Genomic DNA, 20078 nt, shown 5'->3' on the forward strand with positions numbered 1-20078 from the left:
ATAAATCATCAATTATCGTGCTTGCTCTCCTGTGGCGTCTCTCAAGCTATACTTCTCTATTATTTATAAGCTTTTTCTGTGTACTAGAGTTAATTACATAAAAATAATCCTACAAAATATGTAAACAAGAGTTTCATTAGAAAATACAGTCTTTTAAATAAATTTTTGATGTCTAAAATTGATCTAGGATATCAATAGTCTAGAAAGACAAAAAACTGTATAATTTAATATATGCACGATATTTATCAAAAAAGAAAATATAATTAAGAAATATATGTCTTTCCTTTCAAAGTCCATATATAATCGTGTTTACGTATGTATATTGTGAAAAGTAATAACATACATTTCATTAATTCTGTAGAGATTTATTATGAAATAATATTGGATATGAGCTAGAAGATTAGTTTTTGTGCAAAATACGAAATTTTGAGTGACAACGCCAATTCTATATGTATTGCGGTCTGCGGATAAGTATGACGCATGTCACCACGAGACTTGGTGCTCGAGTGACTTCTCAAGGGTGCATATAAGTTGGAAACAAACATATGAACACATCCAAGCCACATCCATGTGCCCATGAATATCTATATTTCACTGTTTGTTTTGTTAAATAGTATTTTTTGGGTTTAGACTAACATCTCAGTATATATTCTCTTGCTCGTTTGTCCCTCATAAAATTCTTATCAGATTTGGTGGATTAACCCGAACCATCTCACCTAATTCACTAGAATCACATCAACTAGAATCCATCCACTGGGCTTGTGTATTTATTATGCACGTTGACACAAACACAAGATGTATACATGGGAGAGGTCCGCGTAAGATGAAGTAAACCCCGAGTTTGGATTCACCCAAGGTTCCAACTTCCACGGGGGCTTGCTTATGTATCATGCACATAGGCACAAACACAAGACCAATACATGGCCCTGTTTTGATTAGATATTTTTACTTTGAAGCAGTAATTTTTTTCAAAACCTTTTATTCCACGAAAATTATTATTATTATTATGTGAGTAAATATTTAAAACTATATATTTTTTAATGGCTAATTATTTTTAAAAATAAAAAATTATAATTCCTTCTCTGTTTAAGCTCGCAATAAACAACTTCCATCGAAATACGAGATCTTTATGTGTGAGATGAGTAACTCTATCGATATTCACAATAAAAAATAATACTCTTAGAATAAAAAATAACTCTTTTTCATAGATGATCCAAATAAAAAATCCGTCTCACAAAATACGACCAATCAAACTTACTCACACACATTTTTGTCTTAACATATCACCGGCGGCTGTTTTTCAGAGGAAATATATATCGAATGAGAGCGAAAATTCAAATTAGAAAGAGTTATTTTTCTCACGTTTTCATCGTGGTGGGCCCCACTCCGACAATTTATATTTATATATCTAAAATTTTCCGTGCGTTGGCTGATGTAACCAAAGTCTGCAACTGATTCCTCTCTGAAGTGTTCGAAAATCTCAAAATCGAGGCGAAGAAGCTAAAAGGCCACATTAATTGATTGTAGAAATCATAATTTATTCACTTGCCTGGTATTTAATGCCTTGTTGATGCAAAAATAGCTACATTAATTTTTTTTTTTTGGTGTACGAAGCTCTAAGATCACGTTTCTTACCAAGAATCTGATCATTATTTGTGAAAAAATCTGTTTGTGTTATGTTTTTCATTCCGATAAATCGGGTGATTGCATCTTTTGTCGTCTTCTTTTTTGGGTACTTTGAATATTCTATTTAAGTGGCGTAGAGCTGCAAATGTTGCAATGGCGAAACTTGGATTTATCGATGTTATGATTTGGTTCTCTGCGTGTAGTTCAGTGGATCGTTTCTCTGTTACTGATTTGGTGCAGTGGATCTTTCTTTCTTTTGTCTCGTCCCTCTTTTTTGGATACCTGGGGAAGCTTTTATTACCAAGTTGAGTGTTCAGTGGAAGAATGCTTCCGGATATTTTGTTTGTGTGAAAATACTTCTTCTTTTTTTGGGGCAGGGTTAACATTTTTTTTAATGTGTTGGATCTGGTGCCTTTTCTTAATCTTATAATCTATGGATGTGAAATATCTACAGCGTGGGAAATCAGCTTCTTAGATTTTTGTATTGGAGAAAAAACAAGAAGATGTGACAATGAATCTTATCTTTTTGCTTCCGCAATAAATTTCTTATGTGGAATATATCCCTTTTTGAATGACCAAGAGATGAAAGTTTGGCTTTGCTTTCTCTTATAGTGATGCCCCAAGCTACCTCTTGAATGGTAGAAGATTTTTGCTGTAATCATACTAATCCTATGCCTTTTCAAGGCTACATTTCTATAAATCTTCAGGTCAATGCCTTTTTTTCTGCATTTTTTATTCTTACTTGAGAGCGTTTGATAGTGCAGGGAAAGCTTGATAAATGGGTTCAAAGGCAATTGAAGATCTGATAGAGGCTTCATCCGGGGTTCATTTTTCTGGATTTCATTTAGAAACTGCAGATGCAAGTTCTTCAATTGTCGATCAACCTGTTATATCTTCTACTGAAGATGCCAAGCAACCATTTGTGATAGGTGTGTGAAATTACATTTCATTTTTGAGAATAATGAAAGGTTTAAATGTGGCTATCTTGGATTTGTGATTCTATGCAGGATGGAAGATCAATCCTGGTCTTGTCTTTTTAAGTCTCTATTGTGTTAGTAAGATCCAAATAAATCACTTTAGGAAGATCTGGACAAGCTCTAAGTGATACTCGACCTCTTCATTTAGGAAAAAAAATGATAATCAAGCTCAAAGGTTGCAAATTTCTATTTTGTGAGCTGATTTCAACAATGAAAAACAACAAGTGTCAAGATTTTCCATGTTATCAAATATCAATGCATGCCAAATATATTAGCTTTGAAAGGATTAATAGACTGCATCAAAAATTTTTGTAAAGTATCTTTTGTTCTGTCGACTTCACCCATCCCAACACACACTTGCCACATAATTTGTGATACCTGGAATTTTATGATTTGAAACCTTTTTTTATCTGTGGTGAATTTGTTATAATGTTTCAAGACCACACATGTATGATTGATTCAGCTAATGGTGGTCAGTGGGTCGATAAGTGCAGGTGTACTACTTGTTCGCTATATATAAATTGTATCTAATACTATCTGATATTTGTTTATGGTCTGCAGAATGTCAGAAGATTTCAATTTGCAAGCAGCAAATTAGTTGTATAATTAATGTAGGAATAGTTGATGAATTGCAGGAACTAAATTGAAGAAGAGATCTCTAATGACGTAAAACATCCCCTGCCATGAATTGTATAAGAAGTGCCTCAAATTTGTGTTTTTGATAAAACCCTACATGTGGTGGGTGATTTGTTTTTTTGAAGAACTTCCTTTAGTTTTCTATTGCAAAGAGATTTGTGATTCAGTGAGATAAAATCTGGGTGAATTTACATGAGTTAACTCGACTCCATGGAATATTGCTTGGAACAAGTTAAAGTGTCTACAAGAAATGAAGATCTTAATTTGAAATCAAGCCTCTTGGTTTGCCTGTATGCAGTTAAGTGCAAATATTGCTGATCTTAAACTTAAATTTTAAACTGCTTATATTTGTTTTGGATTATTTTTTTAAAGAAAAATGCCACATAATAGATACTGACATCAGTTGAATTTTTCAACGGGGGTGCATGGTCCAGTGAGTTTTGAGTGGCCTAGGACATAGTTGTCATAATTACCTTAGACTTTCTGACTTCTTCTGGTGAAATTGAAGTAGTTTCTTATCTTTACCCCTAGTTTAAGTCCATTGTAATATTTTTTCTATGATCTCTTACACCTCATTCCTTTTTCCAAAGGCGTCTTGTTGGTAATCTTGAATGTTTTTGCTTCTCAGGAGTTGCCGGAGGCGCGGCATCTGGGAAGACCACTGTTTGTGATATGATTATTGAGCAGCTTCATGATCAGCGAGTTGTACTTGTCAACCAGGTATCACATTGTATTTGCATCTTCATTGAGAGTATAATATTCAGTTTCCTTTCTTTCCCTTTTAAAGTCGGAGCAGTTTGAACCTACATCTGTGGTTCACACTTTATTTTCATTGACCACTTGCACAACAATTGGTTTCCTGGTTTCTTTTACAGAATCAAAGAGGTTAAGGCTAATTCTATAACCTATAATGTTTCTTATGCTTTTAACTTCTATTTTCCTAATTTATGAAGTGAGGTTTAATGACCTCGTAATTGTTGATGTATGGAAGGAAAATTAATCGTCCATGTAAGATCAATTTATATTTCTATTGCCATTGTTTTTATGGGTTCTAGTTATTTTGTCAATATCTCTCGCCTTCTAGTCTGAACTTTAAATGCTGTCGCATCCAATTTGTCTCTAGCTTAAGCAGTTCATATATAGATACAAGTAATTTATTTTACCAGTATAGCATGCATTCTTTTTTGAGATTTCTTCTTATATAAACCCCCGATGGTTTTAGAGGTGTTGTTAATTGGTTTATTTTTCTTATTATTCATCCGGATTTTTTCCTAGTATTCTCTGATTAATTAGGTGTTTTTTTAATCACAGTGTTACATTTCTCCAGTTTGTTCAAGAGTTTGCAAAACGAGTTCTGTTATATTCTTCCCAAATGTTTTTGGAAAATAAATGACTTTTTTGTTGGAATGGAATCTCGTTCATTTTTCCGCTATTGAACTATGACATTGCTTCAACTTCATTTGTTCAGATTGTTGGTTATGTTCTGGTATGTAATTGTATCATGATATGTGTGAATTTCCGGGGAGCGCCCAATTAATTTAACTTGTATTTAAGTAATTTTTTAACATTTTTGCTATGTGGTTTTTGTGAATTAGACAACTAATTGTACAGCTAACACACTTAGTGATAATTTTGCAGGATTCTTTTTATCATAATTTGACACCTGATGAACTTCAAAGAGTTCATGAATACAACTTTGACCATCCCGGTTAGTTCTGTTTTAACTTGGAAAATTCGCATCCTTGAACCCGACATTTTTCGTCTCTTCGGTGACTTTTCCGCTTATTAACTTGGAAAATTCGCATCCTTGAACCCGACATTTTTCGTCTCTTCGGTGACTTTTCCGCTTATTCAAAATAAGTCTTAATTTTCATTTGGAAAGTCCACGTGTCGTGAATAGCTAGATAAGAATGAGTAACAATTGTTGATACAAAAAAAGAAAAAGAAAAAGAAAAGAGAGTATCAATTGTCGGGGATCTTTCCATCATGGTTAGCATACAATACAATACATCATATCTTGGCACTTACAAGCTGTAGCCGGAAATTTTCGTAAATTATTTGCTGAAAAAACGCATAGGTCAATCGGATATAAGGGTGACAAATCGTCAAAACAAAGCATAACTATGTAGGAATCATAACTGACCCGAGATCACAATCTTGCAATCCTCAGTTAATCAGATGTGCAACCAAAGTCCAAACCAATTTATAGTGCTATTGCACAAAATTATTACGATGTCTCTTAATGGTGCACACATGCAATTTGAAATTCTCTAGTATAACCTGTCATACCAAATGTAATGGTGCATTTGAGTTGAGTCATTCGAAAATCATGGATTTCAAATGCATTATAGTTGTCAATATATGTTTAATCACGAGGATTTCAAGTTCATCTCCTTTTAATTTTTAATAGCAATTATAAAAATTTCAAATTCATCCAATAATCGTGGCAGTTGAAATCCATATTTCAAAATTCCCAAATCAAATACATTCGTTCAAACTAAATCATTCCATCCAAACACAATAAAAAATTTATAATAAGGATATTTTAGTGACTCATTTTTAGTATTGGGCATTTAGTAAACTTATCCCTAATATTTTTTTCAATGGCAGTCTGAGGTTAATCATCAATACATGATGTCTATTAAAATGTTAATATAAATATATCACAATCAGCAATCCTTATGAGAATTTCATAAAATAGAATTTAAATAACAGATAGCCTACTATTGGCATATTGGGCATTTATGCTAACTCTTCCTGCTATGTTTCAGCATGTGCCCTTAAAATTCTCTGGTTGAGACTTGAGACCTATGGCTTGGTTATATGAATAAACAACCAAGCTTGTTATTTATTACTTTTTAAGGTGAATGTTTTCCTCATGGATTATCATTTGCAATTTTGGGGTTGGTTCATCACAAGAATTTTGAGCTACCTCTGATAGATTTATTTTTGACAGATGCATTCAGCATAGAGCAGTTATTGTGTGTAATGGAGAAATTAAAACATGGTCAACCGGTGGATATTCCAAAATATGATTTCAAGAGTTATAAAAACATCTTTCCTGCCCGGAGAGTAATTTTTTCTGGCAAAGTTTATTCAAGTTATCATTGTTTTCCTTGTTTCTTTTAAATCATACCCCTTTATTAATGTTTGGCAGGTTAACCCCTCAGATGTCATTATTTTAGAAGGTATACTTGTCTTTCACGATCCTCGTGTGCGGAATATGATGAATATGAAGATATTTGTTGACACAGGTTCTCTTTCTACCTTTTCCATTTGTTTTTGCATGGTTATAAATTCCTTCGGCATGTCAAACATCTTTTCTCATTTTCGTGACAAAACACTTGTATGGTAATTTTCACAATATCAAAGTCTCAGTGCAGATGCTGATGTACGCTTAGCAAGAAGAATAAAGCGTGACATAGTAGAAAAGGGTAGAGACATTGGTACGGTGCTTGATCAGGTAAAAACATACATTTTCTTCTACATAAATAATTAACGAATTTTTTTGCTCTTACTTTGTATGTGCATTTTTAATAGATATGATGCCACATTCATGTATGGACTCACTGTTGTTTTGAAAAAGTTGTGCTAAATTATTGTGTATTTAACGTTTTCCTGTAACTTCTTTTAGTTTTCTTAGAGTACTTGATAATTCTATAAATATAATAATATATGGTTAACATTTATTCCCATCTTAGTTTGAGACGCATTTGTCATTTTTCAATTATACTTTTATAAAGGCCCGGAAATTTGTGCTTGAAATTTTGCGGAAAATTAAAAATTTTCTTTTTAAATAATAAAAATGTCTCATTCATAACTAAACCGATAAACAAAGTTTGATATTCAAAAATGGCAGCGAAAGGAAATATTTGTTTGCAAAAATAACAATTTAAGAATATCCAACAATTGATAAAAATGTTTGCATAAAGCGGTAAGTGTTGTAAATGAGGATCCTCGGGTGCCACTACTGCCGACCCAAGCTGGCTCACTGGTTCCCGCCCTCGGCCCCATGCTCATCAGCACCTACAACAATCAAGTCTAGTGAGCCTAAAGACTCAGCATGCATATATCGTAGATAACGAGTAAATACTATATTAAAACTTGCATGGGATAAAATATCATGTCATGGGGCATACTGAAAATAACTTGAACTGAGCAATTATAATAAGTGCATAACTTGAACTGAAAAATCATAGTAAAAATGTTTGCTCCTTGGAGCCCTGTACTGAAATAATATGAAATAATTTTCTGTTGAGATTATGGTGTTCGCATGTGGCCTCTGCACTGAACTGAACTGTTCGATCACTGGCGACCGGGGTTCCAAACTGAACTGATCGGTCACTGGAGACCGGGTGGTACCAAACTGAACTAATCGGTCACTGGCGACCGTGTAAAATAATACTCCCATGATAGTGAATTGACCACAAGCAATATCGCATAAATCTAAAAAATAAGTATTTTTTATTTTATGCACGTAATAAAATTCAATGGCAAAAAGAAATATCCTGTATTATTTTACCAACTGGATTGGATCGTCCCCAGGCTCGCTGCGACCTAAATATGCCATGAAAAATATGCAATAGATTTTTCTTGACCAAACTATGCAATTGAGTTTGAAAATGCGACAATTACTACTAACGACTTCGTATTTAATCATGACTCCGAACCAACGCGAACCAACACTGAACCAACGTAACGTCATGATTAAAATACGCTTAAAATTATGAATTTATGCTCCTAAAATGATGAGGGTCGAAATTTAGGTGAAATGGAGGCCAAAACATGAAATGCTCTTTCGAGAGTCAATTTGGCACATCGCACCGTAAATTCTCGTACAACTTCAAAAATGATCCGAATCACGAACGGCCAAAAACGTGGCCTTCCTAACTCGATGAGGCACTGTCCAGTCCAAGACCATAGGCTAAAAGCCAACCAAGAACTCGAACGAGCCTCCGAACCGTCACAGCAAGTTGCTGTCAAATTCCAGCAGCAGCAACTTCGCTTGCATCGCGTCGTTTGCGAGACTTTTGGCCATTGGGGCTTGAACCACCGACCAGAGCCTCTCCACAACATCCCAAGGAATGATTTGAACCATGGCTAAGGGCCCTAGGCCAGCCACAATCCGAACCACACCAGAAACACGACCACACCCCTAGCCAAGAACGAAATCTGCGCGCTTGGGGGTTTCTGCTTCGTTCGTTGTCTTGTGTCGTTCCAGTGACCTATTTCATTGACCATGGCACGATTTAGACATCCAGTGGTAGGGTATGAACCGTGGCTAAGGGCCATAGGTCAACCAAGATCCATACCATTCCACAAAACTCGAAGCACAAGTTCTGTCAAAAACCGAAGGGCCGAGAAGGAGAGGGGGCTGTTCTTGCTTTTGATTCAAAAACCGGCGCACCATGGACCAAGCCACCAAAAGGGCGACTTAGTCACGTCATTAGACATGCTAGGGAAGTGATCTAACCATGGCTATAGGCCCTTGGGCAGCCAAGATCAGATCCTTTCTCCTTTGACAGCACACACAGAATTTCGAAACATAAATGGCAAGGAAGAGAAGCTGCTGTTATTTTCGATTTCTGTCATGCATGGGGCTTGTTTGAATGGACCATCACAGTCTTGACACACCCTAGTATGTGTCTAGATGTAGCCTAGTGAGCCTGGAATCGAACCATCCACCTGAAACCACAAAACTTGAGAAAACCGTGAAGCTGCCATGAAGTCGAAAAAAAATCTGCACATGCATTTCGAAAAGGCTTGATGTATATTTCGGTTTCTTGTATAAAATCATGTACAAGTGATGTTTAAAAATAATAGTAGGACTTGATTGAAGAGCAAGAAAGATCATAAACATGCCTGGTTTCGTTTTGAAAGAAAACGAAAGAAATACACGACGCGGCGCGGAGGAGACGGAGCGCTTTGCTTATCTTTTCTTTTACTCGATTTCTCTCCTATTTTTCTATGGCTCCTCACGGTTTCTTGGCTGGTTTTTCTTCTGAATATGCTCTGAATTTCGAGATTGGGGGAGAGGGAAATGTCTAGGGAAGAGTATGGGAAGTTTGCAAGATAAAAAGGAGAGAATAATTCTTGCTATCTATTTAGTTTGTGAGAATAAGGAATGATAATGATATGATTTGATTTGAGGGATAATTTGTGGGGTGCATGGCCGATTTCTAGCTTAATAAAGTGAGGGAGGATAATGCTTAATTGTTAATTAGTGGTGGTTAAAAATGGAGAGGAATTATCTCCAAGAAAAGATTAAGGAAAGAAATAAAATGAATGAGTTGTCAAAATCATTTAAATCTTAACAAGGGTGGCCGAAAATCTTAAGAGAATAAAGGGAAATTATTTCTTAAATATTGAATTTTAAATCTTTAATGCTTTATCTACTCATTAAATATTTTAGAGAATTTAAGGAATTAATTATTGAGCTTTATTTAATACTTATCTCCACTTATTTAAATAATTCCTTAAACCTTTTTTTACAATAAATTTACTTATTATTTACCTTAAATAAATTTTAGAAAATGTTTTCTTACTAATAAATTTTATCTCTTTACTCCAACTCCAGTCCGGCCTCACTGAAATAACTGAAAAGAATAAAATCTAGACTACTGAATAAAATAATTAACTTCAAAGAAAGCATTTAAATACTCATGCAATGAAGTTAATTTAATTTAAAATACTAGAATTATGCACGGCTTATACGCAGTCTAATTACGCGTTCTACAACTTTACTCCACCGGCTAAATTATCCCCATGTCTTTGTATCTTTATAATTTTATTTTGTTTAATTTCCTTTGTATGGTGTGGTCATGAACTCATAATTTTCAAGCTTCAAATTTTTTGAGTTCTTCACTGTCAATTTCTTTTTTCATTTACAGTTTATATTTTTTTGGAGTGATAAATACATCATTAATATCTGATCACCTGTTTGCAGTATTCGAAATTTGTGAAACCTGCATTTGATGATTTTATACTTCCGACAAAGAAGTATGCAGATATCATTATTCCGCGTGGTGGAGACAATCATGTTGCTATTGATTTGATCGTCCAACATATTCGGACTAAACTTGGCCAACACGATCTTTGTAAAATATATCCGAATTTGTATGTCATTCAATCAACATTTCAGGTATAGTGACATCCTTGCTAATTTAATTTCTCAGCTTACTACTTTTTGATGTTTATCTAGCCGATTATCCTTTGGTTCTACAAAATGAATATAATTTATGAATATAGTCTTGCTATCACATATTAATTTTTTTATTCACTTTTGATCATCTGAGATCCTTATTGTCTAATCTAGATACGTGGCATGCACACCCTGATACGTGATGCTGAAGCAACAAAACACGACTTTGTATTTTATTCTGACCGGCTGATTCGCTTGGTAGGCTTGTCTATCGAAGTTATTTGACCACAATTTTTTCAATATGGACTTACCTTTCTTCCACATGTCAATTAGGTTGTTGAACATGGTCTTGGGCATCTGCCATTCACCGAGAAGCCTGTAATTACTCCAACTGGTGAGGCCCCATCATGAATTATCTATGATCATTCGATCATCTTTCCTTGAACATTCAAAATGAATGTACTCTTTGAAGGCACTGCCATAGTCTGTTAATGAGTGTTCCTTGTAAAGCTCAAAGGTAGCTGTCAATTGTTGATGAGAGACATATTTTTCATACAAAATAACTAACAATTTATCAAAAATTGAAAAGATTCACGCTGAAATGTAATAACTTGTACCAGGGAAGTTATGAAAATTTACAAAGTTAACTCGTCTGAAACGTTTGAGATTTACCAGGGAAGTTATGAAAATTTACAAGGTTAACTCGTCTGAAACGTCTGAGATTTTTTGTGGCAGTAAATTCTTTCTCGGTGTATGTATTTGTTGCTTCTAATCTATTCTCTTTTCCTGCTTCAACTTATTCTGCTCGTCCTTTTTTTAGCTCTACTTATTTGTTTGCTGTGTACCATATATATCATCTTTTCAACTAGAATAAAAATCACAGTTCATATTGTTGAATAATATATTGAAGTATTATCTAATAAGTAGATAATGGATTATTATCCACCAAGTAGATAAGATAGTGATTTATGTTTTATTGTATTTTAAACTCTTTTAGATTAGGACATTTGAATTCTTCTAGATTAGGATAGCTTATGATTATTTCTTCTTTATATATTATGTAATGAAAAAGGATGGAAATACAATGGAAAACATTTGTTTTCTCTCAAGCCCGATCCTCAAAACGACATGGTATCATAGCTGTAAAAAAAATTAAATCATTACAGCATAACTTCTTCATTCAAATCTTCAGCTTCCAGCTCTGCAACTCCAGTAGTGCCCATCACTCTGGCGGCCGCCGATGCTTCCTCTATCCCGAATACTTGCCACAAATTAAATGGTCACAATCTAAATGATGTTCATCTGTCGAAGAGGAAAAGATGAATTCATCACCAGTACATCGAATCGCCCTGAAAAATCCGACTCCAAGTTTAGGGACTGGAATTCCGAAAATTATATGGTAATGTATTGGTTGATCAACTCCATGACGACTGAAATAAGTGAATTTTCTCCTCTATACCACAGCCAAAGACAAATGGGAGGCCGCCCGTGATACGTATCCAAGGATAATACATTAGAATTGTTTGCTGTAGAAAGCAACCTTCAGGACCTCCGTCAAGATGACTCCACTGTTACGGTGTATTTTAATTCCCTCACTCAGCTATGGCAACAGATTGACCTTTTCGAGGCTCATGAGTGGAAGTGCCCTGATGGTGTTGGTCTATGTCATGTGGTTGTGGAAAGGAAACACATATTCAAATTTTTATCGGGCCTCAACACTACATTGGATGAAGTGCGCGGACGGATGTTGGGAACAAAACCTCTCCCTGGTCTTCGGGCTGTTTTTTCAAAAGTGCGTCACGAGGAAAGTCGCAGGAAAGTTATGTTGGGTCCTCTAGTTCCTCCAAAGTCTGTCGATGGTTCTGCACTAGCTACGCAGAATCATTCGTTCTCCGCTGCCGATGATTTTGGTGCAATGCGACCCCCACAAACCCAGATGAAGACAGGTTGTCCATGGTGCTCCAAAGGCCGGAAACCCACTCATATGCTGGAAACATGTTGGAAAATCGATGGGAAACCTGTGGATTGGAAGCCAACACGTGAAAGACGAGCCAATGCAGCCGTAACAGAAGAACATCCTGTAAATCAGCAACCTCAACATCCTTTAACCAAAGAACAACTCGAACTACTCCATAAGCTGTTTGGTCAGAATACTCTTGCCACTTCTCCTTCACTCATTGGCACTAGTAACATGGCTCACACAGTATTTTCTCATTTCATTCGACTGCTCAACATAAACTGTTATCCTAGATAGTAGACTCGTGTGCGTCTAACCACATGACTGGAAATATGAGTTGTTTTCAATCCTTTAGCCCGTGTAATGCTTCGAATACAGTTCAAATTGCAAACGGATCCTTATCTAGAGTTGTTGGTTATGGATCAATTCAATTGACTGATGATATTCACCTTCGTACATTTTGATTTGTACCAGATCTTGCATGTACTCTGTTGTCTGTAAGTAAGCTCAATAATGATTCATAGCTAAGTTATTTGTTGATTCGTGTGTTTTACAGGATTCAGCATCGGGGAAGAAGATTGGCAGTGCTGATCTTTGTGTTGGACTGTATCTTCTCAAAATGAATGTTTCCAAGAGCTCCCCAACCCCAAGTCTTTCCCAACCTTTCTGTTCTCATTTTGTTTCCACGTTGAACGAGGATAGTGATATCTTATTGTGGCATTATCAATTAGGCCATCCAAATTTTTGGTATCTTCGCAAGTTTTTCCCCTTTTTGTTTAATATTAAAAATCTGCATTCTCTTAAATGCGATTTTTGTCAATTATCTGAACACACTCGTACAACTTTCACGCTTAATTGTTACAAACCATCAAATCCATTTTCTCTTATACACAGTGACATCTGGGGTCCCTTAAATGTAAATAATATGAGTGGCACTCGCTGGTTTATTTTATTTGTCGATGATCATACACGTCTTTCGTGGGTGTTCTTGATGAAAGATGAATAAGAGACTTCACAGATTTTCAAACATTTCCACACAATGATTCAGACAAAATTTTCTACCCATATTCAAATTTTACAAACAGACATAGCAAGGGAGTACTTCGATTCTGTTTGGGGGGTTACTTGCAAAGCATGAGATTATTTATCAAAGTTCTTCCGTTGATACACCCCAACAAAACGGAGTGTCTGAGTGAAAAAATTGTCACCTCCTTGAAGTTGCTCGATCACTTTTTTTCACTATGAATGTCCCAAAGTCCCACTGGGTGATGCCATTCTCTCAGCCACTTACCTCATTAATCGGATGCCCTCTCGAGTCCTAAATTTTCAAACCCCCATCCAATGCTTACAAAATTTTTCCCCAATTCACATATTCTTCACGAGATTCCCCTTCAGGTTTTTGGTTGCTCATGCTTTGTTCAAATCCACTCCCATAATCGCGGCAAACTCGAACCACGCGCTGTCAAGTGCATATTTCTTGGTTATTCTCCTCACCAAAAAAAGGTACAAATGCTATTCTCCCGTCACAAAATTTTTTTACTCTTCCACGGATATTACCTTTTTTGAGTCTGCATCATTCTATCCCAATACATCGGTTCAAGAGGAGTCTTCAAACGATGAACCGCTACATTGGGAAACCACAATACCATACATTGAACCGATCCCCAAGCCATCATGTCCCTCCATCAATGAGCAAGCTGAAAAAATATAATCAGCCCACTACCTCATGTCTATTCCCGAAGGATACATCATCAAAAGAATGTACAGCCTGTACAAAATCAACTTGTCCATGACTACTCAACGCTGTCCTGTATATCATGCTTTTCTATCCACTATAGACATGATTCAGGTTCCAAGGGACATTAACGAAGCTCTCAGTCATCCGAACTGGAAGGCCGTTGTTTATGATGAAATCAGAGCACTGGAGAAGAATAATACATGGCACATCGCTAATCTCCCGGCTGGAAAGAAACATGTTGGATTAAATGGATCTTCATAATCAAACATAAGTCCGATGGAAATATAGAGCGGTTCAAAGCAAGACTTGTGGCTAAAGGATATTCACAAACTTATGGTATTGACTACTATTGACTACCAAGAAACTTTCGTTCCTGTTGCCCGACTCAACACTGTTCGAGTTCTATTGTCCATTGCAGCCAACCTAGACTGGCCTCTGTATCAGCTCGATGTTAAGAATGCATTTCTCAATGGTGACCTTGAAGAAGAAGTTTACATGAACATTCCTCCAGGCTTTGAATCAACAGATACGAAAAATAAGGTGTGCAGATTGAGAAAGTCTCTATATGGGCTTAAACAATCACTTAGAGCCTGCTTCCATCGATTTACCAATGTGTTGAAGAAACATGGCTACACTCAACGTCAATCTGATCACACGTTATTTGTGAAAACTCTAAAGAAGGGAATATTGTACCATTATAGTGTACGTGGATGACATTATACTTACATGAAATCATACAGACAAAATGGTCCGCGTGAAACTGATTCTCTCGAAAGAATTTGAAATGAAAGATCTTGGCACTCTAAAGTATATTTTGGGAATGGAAGTGGCAAGATCATCTCTGGATATCTGAATTTCACAATGAAAATATGTTCTTGACTTACTGAAAGAAACTGGTATGTTAGGGTGCAAACCTGTGGGTACTCCGATGGATCCAAACATCAAGATAAGTATTAAAAAGGACAGTCCTCCTGTTGATAAGGGGAGATATCAAAGACTAATATGCAAACTTATATACCTAGCACATACACGATCGGATATTGGATTTGTGGTTCGTGTTATCAGTCAATTCATGAATATTCTGACGGAAAAACACTTTGATGCAGCATATTAGGTGTTGGGATATCTGAAAGGGACTTCTGGCAAAGGACTACTCTTTAGGAAATCATCTATCAGAAAAATCAAAGTGTATAGTGATGCTGATTCGGCTGGATCTCCTACAGACAGACGTTCCACGTCAGGCTATGGCACATTTGTATGGGGGAACTTGGTAACATGGCGGAGCAAGAAGCAACCTGTGGTAGCTCGTAGTAGTGCTGAAGCCGAGTTCCGTGCATTGTCTAACGGAATTTGTGAAGGAATATGGCTCAAGAGACTTCTCAATGAATTAAAAGTGGAAGATGGTTATCCTATAGAAATAATGTACGATAATCAAGCTGCCATTAGCATCTCAAAAAATCCAATCCATCGTGACAGAACAAAACACATTGAGGTTGATCGACATTTCATTAGTGATAAGATTGAAAAGGGGATGATAGACCTCGACTACACTTCTACCCAATTGCAAGTTGCAGATATACTCACGAAAGCACTTCACAGGCCCATTTATGAAGATTTGAGTTCCAAGCTTGGCACGATCAACTTATATGACAGGTTGAGGGGGAGTGTTGAATAATATATTGAATTATTATCTAATAAGTAGATAATGGATTATTATCCACTAAGGCTACGTTTGGTTTGGAGGATAAAATAAACTAATGATTAGTATGTAAATGATAAAATAAATGATTGTGATAGAAATGTAATATATAATGTAAAATTGTATTATGTTTGGTATGATTTTTAAGCGTGGGATAATTTTGAATTTTTTGATGAAATGACAAAATTGTCCTTTTCTTTTTAAATGATAAAATAAATGATTGTGATAGAAATGTAATATACAATGTAAAATTGTATTATGTTTGGTATGATTTTTAAGTGTGAGATAATTTTGAATTTTTTGATGAAATGACAAAATTGCCTTTTTTTTTTCTTCGTTACTCCGGCGGCGGCATCGGTGTGGTGGTTGGCGGAGGCGGTGGTCGGCCGGTCGGCTGCGGTGGCGGTCGGCCGTCAGTAGGCGGCGGTCGGCCGGAGGTGGTCGAACGACGGCGGCTGCGGTATTCTGGCGGTCGGTCGGCAGTAGGCGGCGGCGGGGTCGGACGGCTGCGGCAGGTGGTCGGTCGTGGCGGTGAGTTTGGATATAAGAGAAGGGTAAAATTGGAAAATATGATGGATTAAGAGTTGGATAAATAATCCTAGGGGGTGAGGAGTGATTATTTTATCACACCTTATACAACTTAATAATTTATAGGAGGGATTGAGTTGGTTAAATAAAAATCGTACCAAACGCTTGACTAGGTGGGTTTAACAATCATAAACCCACCTAATCCCATGAACCAAACGCCCCCTAAGTACATAAGATAGTGATTTATCTTTGATTGTATTTTAAACTCTTTTAGATTAGGATTTTGAATTCTTCTAGATTTGGATAGGTTATGATTATTTCTTCTTTATATATCATGTACTAAAAGTGGTTGGAAATACAATGGGAAACATTTGTTTTCTCTCAAGCTCGATCCTCAAAAACGACAATGATGCGATTTTTCAATCACGAAAAGCAAGCGCGCTCAAAATCGGACGATTCGATGAAACAAAGAACGTTGTGTTCTTATCTTTTTGAAACAAGTAATGGTTTGTGATATTCACCTCTAAGCTACGAAAAGCTTAGCAACAAATATTCACGAAGATGAAGAAATCGATCGCTATCTTCGTGAATATTTGTTGCTAAGCTTTTCGTAGCTTAGAGATGAATATCACAAACCATTACTTGTTTCAAAAAGATCTGAACAACACAACGTTCTTTGTTTCATCGAATCGAGGGCGTGACTCCGTTTTTGTGCGTGTTTGCTTTTCGTGATTGAAGAATCACATCATTTGATATCAGAGCTTTTAGGTTCCCTTCGATTCAAGTAGGTTTATCGTTTTTATTATCAGATCTGTGTTTATCCTTATTTTGTTTCCAAATCCGCTTTGTTCAATCGTTCTTATCTTTCGTGAATCTTGTGATTCTCGAAAATTTCGTGAGTCGTGTTGTGTTTTTTTTTGAGTTGCAATATAATTGAAATTTCGGATGTATTGTCTTGTAACTACGTTTCCATCGATCATGTGGCTTATGAATTTATTTCTGAAAACATTTAAACGTTCTTTAAAGTTTACTTGCAAAGTGCCGTGCTGCTGCTGTATTGTGCATCTTTTTAAAATGTCTGTTGGTTGCATTTGCTAATCCATGTCATTTTCGTGTTATTTCTCAATTAGCTCTATATTCTTAACGATGCTACACTATCTTTACATGATGGGCTCTGCTTATGCAGGATCCGTGTACACTGGAGTAGACTTTTGTAAGAGATTATGTGGTGTCTCTGTAATCAGAAGGTTCTATTTGTTTCAATTTTATTTTTCTGTGAGGATTTTCTTTATTGCCTATTTGATGGTTAATGGATTCCATTCACGCCTTGAGTATTTATGGTTTTAGCTTTTGACGTAATTTTTAACTTCCGCAGCGGGGAGAGCATGGAAAATGCTCTGCGAGCATGCTGCAAAGGGATCAAGATCGGCAAAATTCTGATTCACAGGGAAGGCGACAATGGGCAAGAAGTTAGTGAAAAAGTCACTTATTCTTGTGTGTGTGTTTTTGTTTTGGTTAAACTGAATTTACTCTCTTTTCCATTCAAATGCTTTGCTTTTTTTGCAGCTGATCTATGAAAAATTACCAACAGATATTTCGGATAGACACGTTTTGTTATTGGATCCTGTATTAGGCACAGGTTAGCCCATTTGTGTTGTAAAATTCATTTAGTGTGCTAGTATATTTCATTATGCTATCGATTTTGCATTTATCTCTAATTTGTATTTATTATCAGTAGAAATTTATAAAGTTTTAGTTCACATGCGCAATTTTTCTACACATGTTTCTCTCTCAAAGTGGCCTAAAAATATCCCACTCAACCAAATTCCCACATCCTTCAGTACTCGTTTTTATCTGGTTTTTTGTGATACTGTTTGTTTATGTATATTCTCTTTATCATTGTGAATCATTGAATCATCATCCATTTGCAGGAAATTCTGCAATTCGAGCTATTACTCTGATTATTAAAAAGGGTGTACCAGAGTCCAACATCATATTCCTTAATCTCATATCTGTAAGTTCAGTGGATCTTATTCTGTTTGAGCTTTCCCTCTCTCCCTAGCTTTTTTCATTTTCCTTTTTTGCTCAATTTTCATCCTGTAGCCATAGAGAGCTTTGTAGCTATTTTGTTGTTGGTTCATGCGAGTACTGAGTTTGGCTGATCAAGTATGATGAATGATCTTTCCAAATTACTTTGTATACGCAGGCACCTAAAGGAGTACATGAAGTCTGCAAACGTTTTCCGCGACTAAAGATAGTGACGTCGGAGATTGAACTTGGTTTGAATGAAGAACTCCGTGTTATCCCTGGTATGGGTGAGTTTGGTGACCGGTACTTTGGCACTGACGATGAGTGAAACACAAATGATTCGTCTTGAATGAGATTGCACGTGCGAAAAGTCTAATAGAACGGTTTTCTTTAAAAGAAAATTAAATTTTGACTCACATAAAATGTTTAATCCATTTCGGCATCATTATAGTGTTTGGATCCTTACTTTTCATATAATTTTTCCGCACGTTGTATTCTATTGTACGCTAGCTGATTGATTATCATTGATCACAAATGTAATATGAGATCTGATCTATCCCAGATAATTCCATTTTGTGTTCGGCTGGTATCTATAAAATATGTGTGTAGTGTATTATCGAATAAAAAAATTCAAAGCTGGAAAATATCAGTGCTCCTGGAGAACACAATGTAATAGCCACGAGTCTGCCGATCTTTTGGGTTAGCGATCACATTCTTATACATCTCATTATCATTATTCACGGTGGGATCTAACTCCTGACACACTGTTTTTTTTTTTCCTTTTTGTGCTGAGTTTGATGTAGAAAATTTTAATTTTAACAACCTGTTGCTTCTGGATCTCAAGAACAGCAACATTAACATATTTTTGTGTACCGTGCAAGGTCATTAAGATATGCTTAGTTTCAACATCTGTATTTGATATGATAAGAAATATTCCATATGTTAATTAAACTACTAAAGTTGACAAAATTGATGACACTATATAACTAAGCATGTCACATATACTAACAAATTTTACTCACCAAAACATATAAATTTCTTTCCCTATTTACTTATTCCCATAATAACATTGTTCTGTAAAAACTAAACACAACAGAAAAAAGGCTCAAATATAGAGTTTATATGCCATGGATTGTGGGACAACTGCAAATCTATTTATAAATGAGTAATGCTACATGTATAATCAAATAACAATTTTTACAATATAAAAAATTCAATACAAAAATTTTATTTATCGAATCACATTGTACGCTACTTGAAAGAGAATCCTGGACAAGGAATTCTATTGCGATCAGATTGTGATTTACATCTTTATGCTTGGTGCGACTCTAATGGGTGCATGATGTCCACTTGTCGTTCTTTGACGAGATGTTTTGTCCGACCAAGGTTCACCGATTTCATGGAAGACTAAGAAACACCACGCAGTGTCGTAGTCATATGCTGAGGCGGAATATCGGTCCATGGCAACGAGTCTTTCCAAATTGAAATGGTTAAAAGAGTTATTATCAGCACTCGATAAGGATCACTCATGACCCATGAAGGTGTATTGCGATAGCCAAGAATCCCTTCATAATGCTGCGGATCCAATGTTTGATGAGCTGACTAAACATATTGAGATCGACCATCGCTTCGTCTAGATGAGATACATAATATTAACGACGAAAACAAGATGAAATTTAGAACAATCGGTGTTTTCCCAATGCTGATTGTACGTTAAATTAAGATTGTCAATGTTTTCCCAATGCTTT

At 35.9% G+C, this 20078-nt stretch overlaps 1 protein-coding gene across 2 annotated transcripts; it reads left to right on the forward strand.

Moving 5' to 3' along the window:
* Positions 1–1414: 1414 nt before the first annotated feature.
* On the forward strand, positions 1415–18907 carry LOC140804472 (uridine kinase-like protein 3). Of its 2 annotated transcripts, XM_073160509.1 has the most exons (15): positions 1415–1552; positions 2391–2555; positions 3868–3959; positions 4878–4947; positions 6196–6311; positions 6397–6493; positions 6623–6702; positions 10186–10380; positions 10555–10638; positions 10714–10774; positions 17489–17549; positions 17678–17771; positions 17869–17941; positions 18234–18316; positions 18509–18907. In XM_073160509.1, exons 2-15 carry the CDS (start codon positions 2405–2407, stop codon positions 18656–18658), a joined length of 1407 nt encoding a protein of 468 aa, XP_073016610.1. In that variant the 5' UTR covers positions 1415–1552; positions 2391–2404; the 3' UTR covers positions 18659–18907. The 2 variants fall into 2 exon arrangements, with proteins under 2 accessions (XP_073016610.1, XP_073016611.1); XM_073160510.1 differs by lacking the exon at positions 1415–1552 and having other exon boundaries at positions 2415–2555; positions 3868–3990.
* Positions 18908–20078: the final 1171 nt, after the last annotated feature.

The sequence above is a fragment of the Primulina eburnea genome, chromosome 11, assembly GCF_022965805.1.
Source record: "Primulina eburnea isolate SZY01 chromosome 11, ASM2296580v1, whole genome shotgun sequence".
Taxonomy (NCBI): Eukaryota; Viridiplantae; Streptophyta; class Magnoliopsida; order Lamiales; family Gesneriaceae; genus Primulina; species Primulina eburnea.